Raw genomic sequence first — 13,347 nt, 5'->3', positions numbered from 1 at the left:
GGAGAGATGGAGTCTGGGGATAAAATTGAGGTTTCTGGGTTGTTTGAACTGTTGTTTCACGTTACCGAGTTTGAATTCCTTAATTGTCGAGATGAACTAAAGCACAGGTGAAGCCTGCCGGGCGCGCGATTTTGCGGCCTGACGGAGAAGCCAAGGGCCCTTCCTGCCGGTATCCGCACCGAGTGCCCCCGGCCACGGGTTTCCAGTCAGTCTCCAAACACAGGGAAGGCAGGAGCCGCAGGGATGGGCCTCACAAGCGAGATTTCTAGTGCCGGTGGAAGACCGAGCCGCCCCGCGTGTCCCCGAATAGCCGTCCGCGTGCAGGGCCAGGGCCAGGGGCGGAGGGGCGGGCGTGGGAGGACAGCACTGTGTTGGGTTCGGAAGCAGGGGGCAGCGTCCCTGACGGGACAGGTGAGAGACGGCCTGCAGGAATAGGGCCCTGGGGCGGCGGGAGGGGGCTCCATCACCTGCCCATCTGTGCCACCTGGGTCGTGGAAGAGCGCAGGGCGACGTGACGCTTGCTTTGAAACTGCATTAGTGTCCCCAGTGAATTCTTCACAGGTCCATGTGAGCACAGTTTCAAGACTGTCAGCTCTGGTGTCTCTCCAGGCCCCGGCGGTCCCTGTCACCGCTCTTCCTGCCAGAGCTCGCCCTCCCCTCCTTCCCGGTGGGGTCACCAAGCTTTTCCAGCCCTTTCTATCAGCAAGTGTTTAACAAGCCCCTCAGGGTATGCACGGCCGGTCCTCGTGACTGACTTCTTGCTGATGAGAGATTTTCCTGGGTTTAGGCAGCCTTGGAAGAAGAGGGCCTATTTTTATGTTTTTATTATTTTTTTCAAATGATTATTTTTGAGAGAGAGAGGGTGCACAAGCGGGGGAGGAGCAGAGAGAGGGACAGAGGATCTGAAACGGGCTCTGTGCCGACAGCAGAGAGCCGGATGCGGGGCCCGAGCTCACGAACCGCAAGATCATGAGCTGAGCTGAAGTCCGACGCTCGGCCGACTGAGCCGCCCAGGTGCCTCATGCCCGTTTGTCTTCCAGAAGGATTTTTCCTAAAATCTCCATACATAGATGTGTGAACCTGACAGGTTTTTTCCATTCATTAGCCTGACAGTGACTTTCTGTTACTTGGTCATCTCCTGCCCTGTAGCCATAAATCCTTGCTGACGAGTGTAGTAAATACAATTAGGCAGGAAGCAGTAATATTGAAACACTGCCCGCTGGCATAGCAGGCAGTTTCTTAAAAATAAAATGCCAACCCAGGTTTTTTAAGTGTTTCGTTCTGTAAATAACTGAAGTGAATTAAGCCATCTAATGTGGCTAGACTAGACATTCTCTTCTGCTCTGGTCTTTTTTAAGTGTGATTTTACTGTTGTTCACAGCATTTCTTTTAACTTGCAAAATCATGACCTTGAAGTGCTTTACTTAGTCTCCAAACCCCTTTAAAAAAAAAATGCCTTTGGGGGTGCCTGGGTGGCTCAGTCATTTAAGCATCCGACTTCGGCTCAGGTCATGATCTCGTGGTTCGTGAGTTTGAGCCCCGCATCGGGTTCTGTGCTGACAGCTCGGAGCCTGGAGCCTGCTTCGGACTCTGCGTCTCCCTCTCTCTGTCCCTCCCCTGCTCGTGCGCTCTCTCTCTCTCTCTCTCTCTCTCAAAAATAAAGATTAAAAAAAATTTTTTTTAATGCTTTTGTTGTAAGTCAAGAGACATAGGAGGAAGAAAGTAAAAATGTTATCCAAGATTCCACCACCCAGAAATAAATATTTTTAGCATTAGGTGAGCATCACTGACACAGTGGGCAACACTGAGGTAATTGTGGTGAAGGAGGAGGACAGTGAGAATCTTCTGTCTGAGAACACACCGGTCATCTTTATGTAAAATATGGATTAGAAAGCTGGGTGTAGTGGCACCTGGCTGGCTCAGTCGGTTAAGCATCTGACTTCTGCTCAGGTCACGATCTTGTGATGCGTGAGTTTGAGCCCCACATTGGGTTCTGTGCTGACAGCTCAGAGCCGGGCGCCTGCTTCGGATTCTGTGTCTCCCTCTCTCTGCCCCTCCCCTGCTTGCACTCTGTCTCTCAAAACTGAATAAACATAAAAAAAAAAAAAATTGAAAAAGAAATACTTGTGTTAAAGTAGAAATAAGCTTTTTAATCTTACTCGAATTTAATAGAAGAACCTATAATCAATAAAGTGTAGTCATTGCTGAACTTCAGATAAAAGTTTCCATACTTGAAGAATTCAGTTCTGGGGGCACCTAGGTCGCTCAGTCTGTTAAGTGTCCCAACTCTGGATTTCAGCTCAGGTCATGATCTCACAGTTCATGAGTTCAAGGCCCACATTGGGCTCTGTGCTGACAGCTCAGAGCCTGCTTCAGATTCTCTTTCTGCCTCTCCCCTGGCTCATGCTGTCTCTATGTCAGAATAAATTAATTAAAGAAAAAAAAAAAAGGAATTCAGTTGTAGTGATTAGGAAATAAAGAGGTTGAAATCGTAGATTCTTTTTAAAGCTTAGTTTTTATCTTAGATGTTATTAACTGTGAAACTAGAGGAAGTTAAAATGGTCCTAAAATCCCTTCCCTTCACCCCTCCTCTGCCTCCTGATTTTTGAGCAGTAGTACTATGTTTCTGTTGTAAGAGTAAGATTTACGTTGTTTGTGGCCCAAGACACCACGTGGTCGGCCTCCGTCCTGAGTGGGAGGGTCTCACCAGGGTGCCTCTGCTCCATCCAGTTCTTTGGTGTGGTGTTGTGTTTTTGTAGTTTATTTTTATTTTGAGAGATAGCAAGCAGAAGAGTGACAGAGTGAGAGAGAGAGAGAGAGAGAGAGAGAGAGAGAGAGAGAGAGAATCCCAAGCAGGCTCCGAGCCAACATCACAGAGCTCTAACACGAACTGCGAGGTCATGACGCGAGGCAAAATCAAGAGTTGGACGCTTAACTGGCCACCCAGACACCCCTTTGCTCCATTCTTTGACTCTTCTCTGGCGATTTGAGTCTCGCGGACACACGTCGTGAGGGTCCTGGTCACATGTTCTCGCTCGCTCGAGAAGCACCCCCTCCCACCTTCGTGTAGAAAGGAAAATTTGTCTGGGTATAAAAGTCTTGGGGAGTGTCTTCTGTCCCTGAGCCCTCTGTAAGCTGGCATCTGACCTGGTCTTTCCTACCCTGAGAAGCCTGCGTCGGCCGGCCATCGCCCCCGACCGGTTGCGCGGGTGTGTTAGCTGCTTGGTTTTCTACTAATCGCTCCTGGACACCATTCTCTGAGATGTCACTGGCACGCGTCTGTGCCCTTCTCACGTAGAGAGCAGCTTGGCGGAGGGTTCCGTGCGCAGCCAGCGGGTCCTGGGCTCGGATGTTGCTGTGGAAAGGTAGGGGCCGGCTTCTGACCTGGCCTGTTCCCCAGCCGTCCTGGAGTGATCGGCTTCTCATTTCCAGGGAACTGTGTTCTGTCGCGGGCCTCTGGTTCCAGGCGGTGGCACAGGAACAGGCAGCAAGCCCAACTCCCTCTTCATCTCAGTGGTGGTTTTATTTCCTTTTCTTTGTGCTCCGTGGAACTCTTGTCTCACCAGATTCATCTGTGGCCCAGAAAGTACAGACACTGTGTGCATTCTCTTTATGTCCAGACTCCTGTCTTCGCCGTTCACGTGCGGTGCTCGGCTCCCGGGGTCTGGCCACGGCGGGCCTGCACACTTCGCCTTTCCCTTGCCGTCTCTCCCACCCACGTTGGCAGTCCTGCCCCGACCTTTGACCCGATGCTGCGGCGCTTCCCCCTGGACACTCGTGTCCTGCCTTCTCTGAGCCCCTTTGTCCTCCCTTCCAAGTGCAGCCTTCTCTGGAAAACCCACTCTGTGCTCTCCTGTGGATCCTGAAGCTCCCCCAGAGCAGGTGTCCTTCCGCAGTCAGGGACTCCCAGGGCGGAGCCGCCCCGCAGGTCCTCCCTGCGAGCACCTCCACCCTGCGGCTCGGGCTGCATGCTTGAACCACTCCCCGTCTTCACCCGGAACTCTCCGGAATCTGTTTTTATGTCACAGGCCTCCAGAACCCGGTACGGGATTAAGAACTCAAAACTTTTTTTTTTTTAATTTTTTTTTTTCCAACATTTATTTATTTTTGGGACAGAGAGAGACAGAGCATGAACGGGGGAGGGGCAGAGAGAGAGGGAGACACAGAATCGGAAACAGGCTCCAGGCTCTGAGCCATCAGCCCAGAGCCCGACGCGGGGCTCGAACTCACGGACCGCGAGATCGTGACCTGGCTGACGTCGGACGCTTAACCGACTGCGCCACCCAGGCGCCCCAAGAACTCAAAACTTTTTACATGGGGGTCATTGATGCCGACTTTAAGCAATGGTTGGAGACAGGCCTTTCGAGGTTTCATCTGCCAGAAAGAGAGCATTGGCTTTTAAACACTGGGCTGACGTTCCTGAGTCACGTGTTCCTGTGTGTAAAATCGATTGGTTCAGGTGCTTCTCCAGCTTTATACACATCACATTCTTTGTCACTGCACAAGCCGTTCGGGTTTTCCTAATCTACTTTGATGACCAAGAGATAAGTCTCCTGTTGGAATTTTTAACACTGGGTTGTCTGGAGGCCATCAGGGAGTAAATAGAAGATGGCTGGGATGCGTTATGCAGTAATAAGTTTGAAAATAATTCAGACACAATGCAGTGATCCAGATGCTTCCAAGTATTTGGAGAGATGGGAGGGCATAATGTTGTACTTAAACGCTGTTATGTTGATCACCATGTTGTACCCCTGAAATTAATGTAACGTTGTGTGTCAGCTCTGCTCAGAAAACGATCGCTCTAACAACACAACTGTGGACTCGGCAATGTTGGGGTTGTTGGTTGGCTTGACTGGTTTTTCCTGCCATCCAGACTTGAGTGATGGAGAGCCCACAGGTCAGTGGTCAGAGGGCCCTTCAGGACTCAGGGAGGCGGCCCAAGTCTGGGAGGCGAAGCTGGAAGTCTCTGCGTGGGGTCAGCAGGCTGTCGAGCGGGTGAGAGAAACTTGAGATGGCCAGGTCGTCCTTCCGTTTCTCTCACTCTGCTTCTGTCCTCGGCCTTGAAAATGCAGACAGCAGCGATAATAGCAATTACTGAATTGGGTTGTGATGCCAAGTGTTTGAACTCCTGTAACTCGACCTCTCCTGGGGTAAAGGTTTTCAGTGAAAAGAGCATAACTTTTTTTTTTTTTTAATTTTTTTAACATTTATTTATTTTTGAGACAGAGAGAGTCAGAGCATAAACGGGGGAGGGGCAGAGAAAGAGGGAGACACAGAATCCGAAACAGGCTCCAGTCTCTGAGCTGTCAGCACAGAGCCGGATGCAGGGCTTGAACTCACGGACTGCGGGATCATGACCTGAGCTGAAGTCGGACGCTTAACCGACGGAGCCACCCAGGTGCCCCGAGCATAACTTTTTTAATTGTGGGCAGAAGAAAGTTCTCTAATCAAGTAGACAGGCTGTGAGATTAATTCTGAGTTCGGGATCTGACTCTTTAGATATTGAAAGAACCTTTATTAGGGTTTATTTTCAGCAGAAGAGGTAGCCGTGTAGAACTTGATAGTGAAATCATCATGAAAGTTGTTTATCCTGACACTGCTCTGTCAGCTGGGTAAGCACATGAGAGGGCAGGGGAGGGGCGGCTCAGGTGGCACCGTGTGTGATACGCAGGTCCCCAGGGCATTGCACGCATCTGCTGCCTGGTGGCTTCCCCCAAAGTCTAGCTTGAATAGAGATCAAGGAACCTGCCTTGTGATTTGGGAAATTGTCTACAGTTTTGTATGTTCTGTGCATAGTGTTACAGGGTGGGACCTTTACTGGGTCGCTGTGGACCTAAGTCGGAGATCAGACCCCGCGAGTGTTTGGGCACGTGCGTCCCATCCTGTCCACAGAGTCCACCCGTGCCTCAGAAATCCCTGAACGTGTGGTCACAGAATGGCAGGGAACACGGCGTACCCAAATAATGGGAGTAAGGGCAGGTTTTACTCCTGTAACTTTTGCATGTGTTTGAAAATACTTTCGAGGTTGTCAGCCACTGAGGTTGTAAGAGCATTTCTAAACAGCACTCCAGAAAAGTTTGACTTTTGCAAAACCCAAATTCCAGTTTGTGGAGGGAAGGGAGGTGTTTTAGCTGGAAACTGCCAGGCGTGCAACCCTGTCCGGGTCTAGGTGCACTGCAGGCTGCATGTAGACCCGGCCGCTGCCTGTGTGTGTGACCATGAACCCGGCCAGTGTGTGTGTGTGTGTGTGTGTGTGTGTGTGTGTGTGTGTGTGTGTGTCCGTGAGCTGAGAACAAGCTTTGCCACACATCTTCACAGCCTGCTGCTAGGAACACTGACTTAGAACCCCAGCTAAGTGAAGTGTCCTCCTTTACGGAAAGAATGTCATTTTTCCCATTTGTAGACCTATACTACCCCCTAAAAAGCCACTCAGTTATTTCTATTAAAATTTGAATTTCATCAATTAAAAACTGTGTGGGAATTTGTTTTTTCTCTTTCTCCGAGTATCTGTATGCTCAGTATCATGTAAATACTCATCTATATACTCTGAGTATCTAATTTTGCCTCTTGGTCCGCAAAAGGTAATATATTTACTGTCTGGCTGTAAGCGTTTGCCAGCCCCTGCTCTATCCCAGAATCAGAGACTTTGCTGGAATATAAATGTTCTCATGTTACGGACTTCTTTTTATCCGATGGCCCTACAGACTGCAGGTGCCTGCACGATGTGCTCTCTGGTCTGCCGGGGGTCGTGCTGGTGGCCTGCGTTTGGGTGGCGTTGACAGTCGTGTTTCTGGAGCCTTCCGCCCCTGCTCCGGTCTGGAGTGGCTGCGTTCTCGGCCTGCAGCCCTCTGTTCCCTGACTTTTTGTTGCTTTCCTGTGTTAGTGCCTGGGGTTTCCCCTGCTTGATCGGTTGGTTTACTCCTGTGTTTTGTTGGAACTTGTGCTCTCGTTGGGTACACAGGGACGCACATTCTTTTAGTTCTCGAATGTCTGAACATGCCCTCGTGCTGCTCCCGCGGGTGGGAGGTAGTCCAGACAGGCGCAGAACAGTGGGTTGAGTCCTGTCGCTCGGGTCTCAGGTTTGGGCCCGTCGCCTAGTAGCCCTGGCTGCTGCAGGGTGCCCTCACACCCTCCCAGTCCTCATCCTCCCGTGCGTAACTTGGACAGTCGCCGAGCAGATCGGCACTGTGGTTGTGCCACGCCAGGAATAGCGGTGAGCGAGGTTCCTCGGGTCGTGGGGGATCATGGAGACCAAGAGGTCACCGTGCCAGAGGCGTGGTCGGGGAGGAAGTCCAGCTGGGGGACGGAGAGGGGAGGGGGGTCGTGGCATGTGGCACAGGGGACTTGGCAGGGGGTGGGGTGGGGGCAGCCGTGTCTGGTCCAGGCAGGGCTCCCGGAACTTTTGAGCAGGCGCTGGGAGGAGTCGTGCAGTGTGCCGCCCCACCAGGAGGCACTGCCGCTCCCTGGGGGTGCGGGGGGCGGGGGGGGGGCAGGCAGGGATCCCAGTCTGTACTCCCTGGTGTGAACCACTCACGAGGTGGCCCGGTGGGGTGTGCAATTAATGTGCAAGTCCCACTCAGAGCTGGAGATGGGAATTCTGGAATCCTCAAACACAAGCGGGTCCTAAAGCCCTTGAACTCACAAGGAAGGTCCCAGGGGTGCACAGCCAGGGCCATCCGCAGGCCCGGTGGAGGCAGCCGGGGGGCACGGCTGCTGACCTGGGCCTGGACAGGTGAGACGCTGAGGTGCAGGCGGGGGGGTGGGGGGGTGGGGGGGGGGCGCTGCTCACGACTGCTGTTCACGCACCCTGGAGGGTCACGCTCTGGCATCCTGACGTCTTGTGTCTTGTGTGAGTAAAATAGATTGTTGTTGTTTTTTTCTTTTTAAGAATAAACTCTTTTCTCCGTGGCACTCAGGGAAGCCATTTTCATTCTTAACGCGTTCACATGGGGTTTGTCTCCCCTGAACTGGCTCTCACGCGGAAGGGATTGCTCACCGGCCCTCTGTTTGAGAGCCCTTCCAACGCTGGGAGTTAAATCTGTATGAGGTTAAGGTCCCAAAAAAGATCAGCAAGGTGGCCCTGGTTTTTGCAGGCCGGTTGAACAGAAGGGCTTTGGAAGGTAGGTGGACGTGTCTGTGTGACCGTGCATCCCATAGCTCTGTCCGTTCCTGAGCACATGCGATTCCGGGAAGGAAGCGCGCCAGAATGCACCTTACGCTTCCTAGCAGCTGGATTTTCCTCATACAGCTATGCCGGCCCTCAGCAAATGTAGGTGCTCCTTGAAACTTCTTGCTTGGGTTCATTTGGAGCAGGCATTTGTGGTTCTCGTGCTGATAATGCCATCGCATTTAACTTTCTGCAAAACCCACTCGCTTCTTGGAAATTCAGTGTAGAATCCGGAGAACAGCAAGCCTGATAAGGTGTAACGCGAGAGTGTGGTGGGTCCCTTCGGGAGTCTGGGACGTGACGGTGGCTGCAGGGAACATGGTCTTGGGGCACCAGACCTCTGTCCTGTCTGGGGTTCAGTCCAGCAATGGGAATCTCGGGGGGCGGGGAGGCTGTGTACAAAACACACACGCGCTCTGATGATCATTTCAAAGGGTCTTTGGCTTTGAGTGCATGTCTCGGAACCTGTGTAATAGGGTAAGTCAGTGTGCCTGCATATCTGAGCGCCAGGCTGCCTTGGAAGGCTCGTGGGGCCTGCTGTGTGCTGGGGAGTGCACCGTGTGCTGGGAGTGTGCGAGCTCCTGGAAGCCAGCCGTGCCCCGACACTGCTGTTGCAGAGAATTGCCCCTGGGAGCAGGGGCCTGGGGCGGGGGAGGTGCTGGGGGTCGAACCGTGGGGGCTGGAGCAGGGTGCGGGGCGGGGGGGGGGGGGAGGTGTCACGCAGGAGACGCTGCGTGGATGTGCCAGCGTCAGAGGTGAGGGAGGGAGGCGCTGCTCGGTAGTGGGGTCCAGAGGTGCCGTGACGGGCGGGGCGTGGGGATCAGACGGCGGTCCGCCGCTACCATCACACCCCAGCACCCCTGTTGGGGGCAGAGGGCAGAAAGGACCCTCCCCTGGAAGCCCTTCACCCCCGACAGCCCTCGAAGCGAGGGTCCAGCTGAAAGGGGAGCTCTTAAACCCAGCGTGGCGCTTGCCGCGCCCCAGTCAGCCACCAGACAGCAGCGTCTGGTCGCCGTCAGCATATCTGTAGATAAATGGAGGTTGTGAGAGTGTTCGCTGTGTGCGGTGTGACCGCAGGGGAGCCTCGCCGCACGTGTGTCGGGTGCGGACAAGGGCCGCCCCTGCGGGTCTGCTGGGGACGCCGGCTCGGCACCTCTCCTCCTCAGTGCGACCCCGTGCTGGGGGCCCCGGCATCCAGGTTCGGGCGTGCCCTTCTGTTTTCAGACCCGGAGGCTCAGCTGTGCTCGTGTACTTCCCGCTCTGCCTTCACCGGTGTCTTCACGTGCTCTGGGGACGCACGCCCGAGTGAATCGCCGTCTTGCCAGGAACGCTGTTTTCGACACGTTGTTTCAGCGTAACATGACGGAGGTTCAGGGAACTCACATGCACAGTTAGTCTGCGTGTTCACACTTTGAGGGACGGTGCTCAGTTCCAAGAACCGTTGATTTTCTCTGTTACGTAAAGGACGTGTTACATCGACCTCGCAGGACGTGCACCGTTAGCTGAAGCTCGTCAGCTGTTCGGTTCTTACCCGTTCACGTGGCTCACTGCTTGTGGCTGCGGTTGAAAACCTGCGGGCACCTGGGGGGCTCAGTCGGTGGAGCATCTGAAGTTCAGGTCATGATCTCGCAGTTGGCAAGTTCGAGCCCCACTTCAGATCCTGTGTCCCCCTGTCTCTGCCCCTCTCTTTCTCTCTTAAAAATAAATAAACGTTAAAATTTTTAGAAATTCTAATTAAAACTAAAACCTACTTCGGCTCGTTTTCAGGCAGGAGGCTGACTGTCCAGGGCAGGAGCGGAGTGTGTGCCTTCCGCTGAGATGTGACGCCCCACACAGGAACAGGAGTCCCTTCCCCTCCCCAGAGACATCGGGCTGCACGTGGGTGTTCTCTGAGGGAGGTCGGGGTTATGCTCTGTCCTCGCTGGAGCCACATCATCCCCTCCGCGGGTGGCTGTGGAGGCCGAGAAGACGGTCCCGATGGCTGGCTGAAGCGGGGGGAAGGGGGGGGGGCAGCAGTGGCTCCGTTCCTGCAGGGACAATGTTGTATCTGACGGAGGTGCAGGCTGGTTAGGAAAAGCTTCCATCAGAACCGCTGCATCCGTTTGTCTGTCCTGTAAGCGCTTTTCCCGCCACCGCCCGCCTCGGCCCCTGCCCACAGTGAGCAGTCTCGAATCGCCCGCCTCCTTCAGAGGCATGACCCCGTGTTCCGTGCGGAGATCACGCGGTCAGGATATGGGGCCGCGCCTCTTTCTGGGATAATTCGGAGTGTCCTCGTGCATGTGGAGCGGCGGGTGGTGTGACATCGAGAGGGAGGGACGCGCTGGGAGCCGCGCATGCGTGTTCACGAAGCGCGAGGGTCGTCTGCGGCGGCTGAGCCCACAGCACGCGGGGCTGCACGTGACTCCAGCCAGGGACAGGAGACCGGCCGCTGCAGGGACGCCTCAGGCTGCTGGCCCTGAGTGGAGGGGCGCGCAGTGCCGGACGCTTGATAAATGTGCTTGGTTTAAAGCGAATTAGTTGAAAATCAAAGTAAAAGTCTGTAGTTGGAAAGTTCTTGTCACCATCCTCCAAGGAAAAGGAAATTAAATCTCTGTGTAGTGAGAACCATTCGCTTATCCCAACAGGATTAGAAGTGATTCTTAATTGGATCATTGAATCTTTGTTTTTTAAGTTTACTTAGTTATCTTGAGAGAGAGAGAACACGCAGGGGAGGAACAGAGAGAGAAGGAGAGAGAATCCTAAGCAGGCTCCACGCTGTCAGTGCAGAGCCAAACTCGTGAACCGTGAGATCATGACTTGAGCCGAAATCAAGAATCGGTCGCTTAACCAACTGAGCCACCCAGGTGCCCCAAGGATTGTTGAATTTTCTGTGATTTCGATAGATTTGAATGTTTTTCAAAAAAAAAAAAAAAGATGAATAAACTTACAGGACTTTTCACTATTGAAACCGGTGTTTGCTTACATCCCCAACTTGCTAGGAAGCTGTTGTAGGTCACCCAGTGACAGCAGAGCCGCACCTGTGTCCCTCGGGCTGTGGTAAATTCACTACAGCGCACCGTGGCGGGGTGGGCGGGGCTGTCTGGCGACCGAGCGCAAACAGCTTTACAGACGCCCCTCAGGACGAGGGATGCGTGGTGCCCTGAGAATAACCGGGAAAGGCGTGGGCCACCGAGGCCGGCCTCCTGGGGGAGGTCTGCCGGGGGTCCCGTGAGTGGGGGTCGCCAGCTGCTGGAGAGGGGACGTCTCGTGTGCTCGGTCACCGCCCCTTCCCTGTAGTCCCCAGGTGTGTGTCTGCACGTTGCCCGGTCCTTCCAAATCACGTGTCCCGGGGACAGCCTCTCTTACGTCAGAGAGCACAGAAAACGGCGTGGGAGCGGACGAACAGGAGTGACCTTGCACCTGTGTTTTCACAGCGACAGTGGCCGCCATGTATTACAGCTACTACATGCTGCCGGATGGCACCTACTGCCTGGCTCCTCCCCCGCCGGGGGTCGACGTGGCCACCTACTACGGCGCCCTGCCCGCCGGCGTGGCCGTGCCCAGCTCCGCCGGAGTGACGGCCGCCGCCCCGCCGCCCCCCGGGACCACGCCCCCGCCCCCCCCAACCACAGCAGAGTCGAGCAGCGGGGTGACCTCCACCATCACCACAAGGTACGCCCACGTCTGGCACTTCCGCGTTCGTGGTTTGGGGTTTCTCGTCGGGGTTTGTGGAAGATCTCAGGGTCCAGATCCCCGGTTACAGAGTTGATGGCATAACAGAAATTGTCATGTCGTAAACACTGAGAACATTGATTCCCAGTCCGCGCCCTGCGTCACCCCGACCTTCGTACCCTTAGCGCCCCTCAACCCTCGGAACCCCCCGGCCTCGGCACCCCGCGCTGCCCCGGCCCCTGTGTCCGGTCTTTCTGATGTGCTGACATCTCAGCTGGGCAGCAGTGCAGAGCGAAGCTGCAGTTGCCAGCGAGAAACAGGCTTTTGTGCAGTTAACGCAAGTGACTCCCACAAGCCGTAGGCAGGTGGGGTTCGGGCTGTCAGACCCATCGAACCGCTGACCTGAAGTGGCAGTGGGCAGCGGGGCGGCGTCCAGGCGTCCGCAGAGAGAGCAGGTGCTCTGTTGGGGGCCCCGGGTGCCTGTGCTGGACGTCGACAGAAACTTGGATGTTTCTGCAAAATGACGGGCCTTCTGACTGTGCTGGGAAAGGGGGCGCGAAATGCGAATGTGGGGCTGCACTGCCCACGTTCTCTTTTTAGCTTGAAAAAAAGTCAACGCGTGGTTCACTCTCGGCTGCCTCTAAGAATTAGCTCGTGGGGTGCCGGGTGGCTCAGTCACTTAGGCATCCGACTCTCCGTTTCAGCTCAAGTCGTGATGCCAGGGTCATGGGATGGAGACCCGCATCGGGCTCCGTGCTGAGTGTGGAGCCTGCTGGGATTCTCTGTCCCTCTCTCTCTCTGCCCCCCCCCAACCCCAACAAAATTTTTAAAGAAAGAATTAGCTCCTAGTTGGAGGGAAGTGTTAGGGGTGAACTTGTTTTCATGATTTAAAGTCTTAATTTCCATAAAACCGCCATTTTTACCCACTGGCAACGATATTTTGGTCCCTGTTTTAAACCAGAGGACTTTGGTTAGTTTTGGTGTTTGAGGTCACGCTCAGAGCCGCCCTGTGTGTGTGTCACTGCGTGCGGGTGCGGCCCGGGACGCTGAGAGCCCTCGGCAGCGCTCTGCGCCGGTGCACCTGCCGGCGGTCTCGGGAGGCCCCCGCACCGTGTGACGAGACTCTTCTCCGCAGTGCACTTGCTCCCGTGGCGGCCATCATCCCCCCGCCCCCCGACATTCAGCCTGTGATCGACAAGCTGGCGGAGTACGTGGCTCGGAACGGCCTTAAGTTCGAGACCAGCGTTCGTGCTAAGAATGACCAAAGGTGAGGGGAGGAGCGGCGTGTGGTGGCCGGACACGGGTGCTCGGCACGTCACTTAGCTTGTCGTCAGTCTAGCCCCGTTCTCTCTTCACCACGGTTAATCCTTACGTGTTTACGTAAATACATCTTACAACCACCTTGCTGAATTACCTGCAGTTGGGTGGGGGGGACTCGTTTGTTTTGTTTTGTTCTTTAAGGAGGAATGTCGAAGCACCCGAAACGGAGCTGGCCCCCGTGCTTTTCAAAACTCTGCCATTCAGGGCGC

General features: G+C 54.5%; 1 protein-coding gene across 2 annotated transcripts in view; it reads left to right on the top strand.

The window, feature by feature from the left end:
• LOC122470104 (splicing factor SWAP) overlaps positions 1–13,347 on the top strand; it is a 69,696-nt gene that overhangs the window by 19,330 nt on the left and 37,019 nt on the right. For both annotated transcript variants that reach the window (XM_043557275.1, XM_043557277.1), the window contains 2 exons: positions 11,581–11,818; positions 12,954–13,085. In XM_043557275.1, the coding sequence (XP_043413210.1) occupies positions 11,581–11,818; positions 12,954–13,085 (370 nt within the window). The remainder of the gene's footprint in view (positions 1–11,580; positions 11,819–12,953; positions 13,086–13,347) is intronic.

Source organism: Prionailurus bengalensis, chromosome D3 (genome assembly GCF_016509475.1).
Source record: "Prionailurus bengalensis isolate Pbe53 chromosome D3, Fcat_Pben_1.1_paternal_pri, whole genome shotgun sequence".
NCBI classification, from domain to species: Eukaryota; Metazoa; Chordata; class Mammalia; order Carnivora; family Felidae; genus Prionailurus; species Prionailurus bengalensis.
Note: the sequence above shows the minus strand (reverse complement) of the source record. Positions and strands in the feature narration are given on the sequence as shown.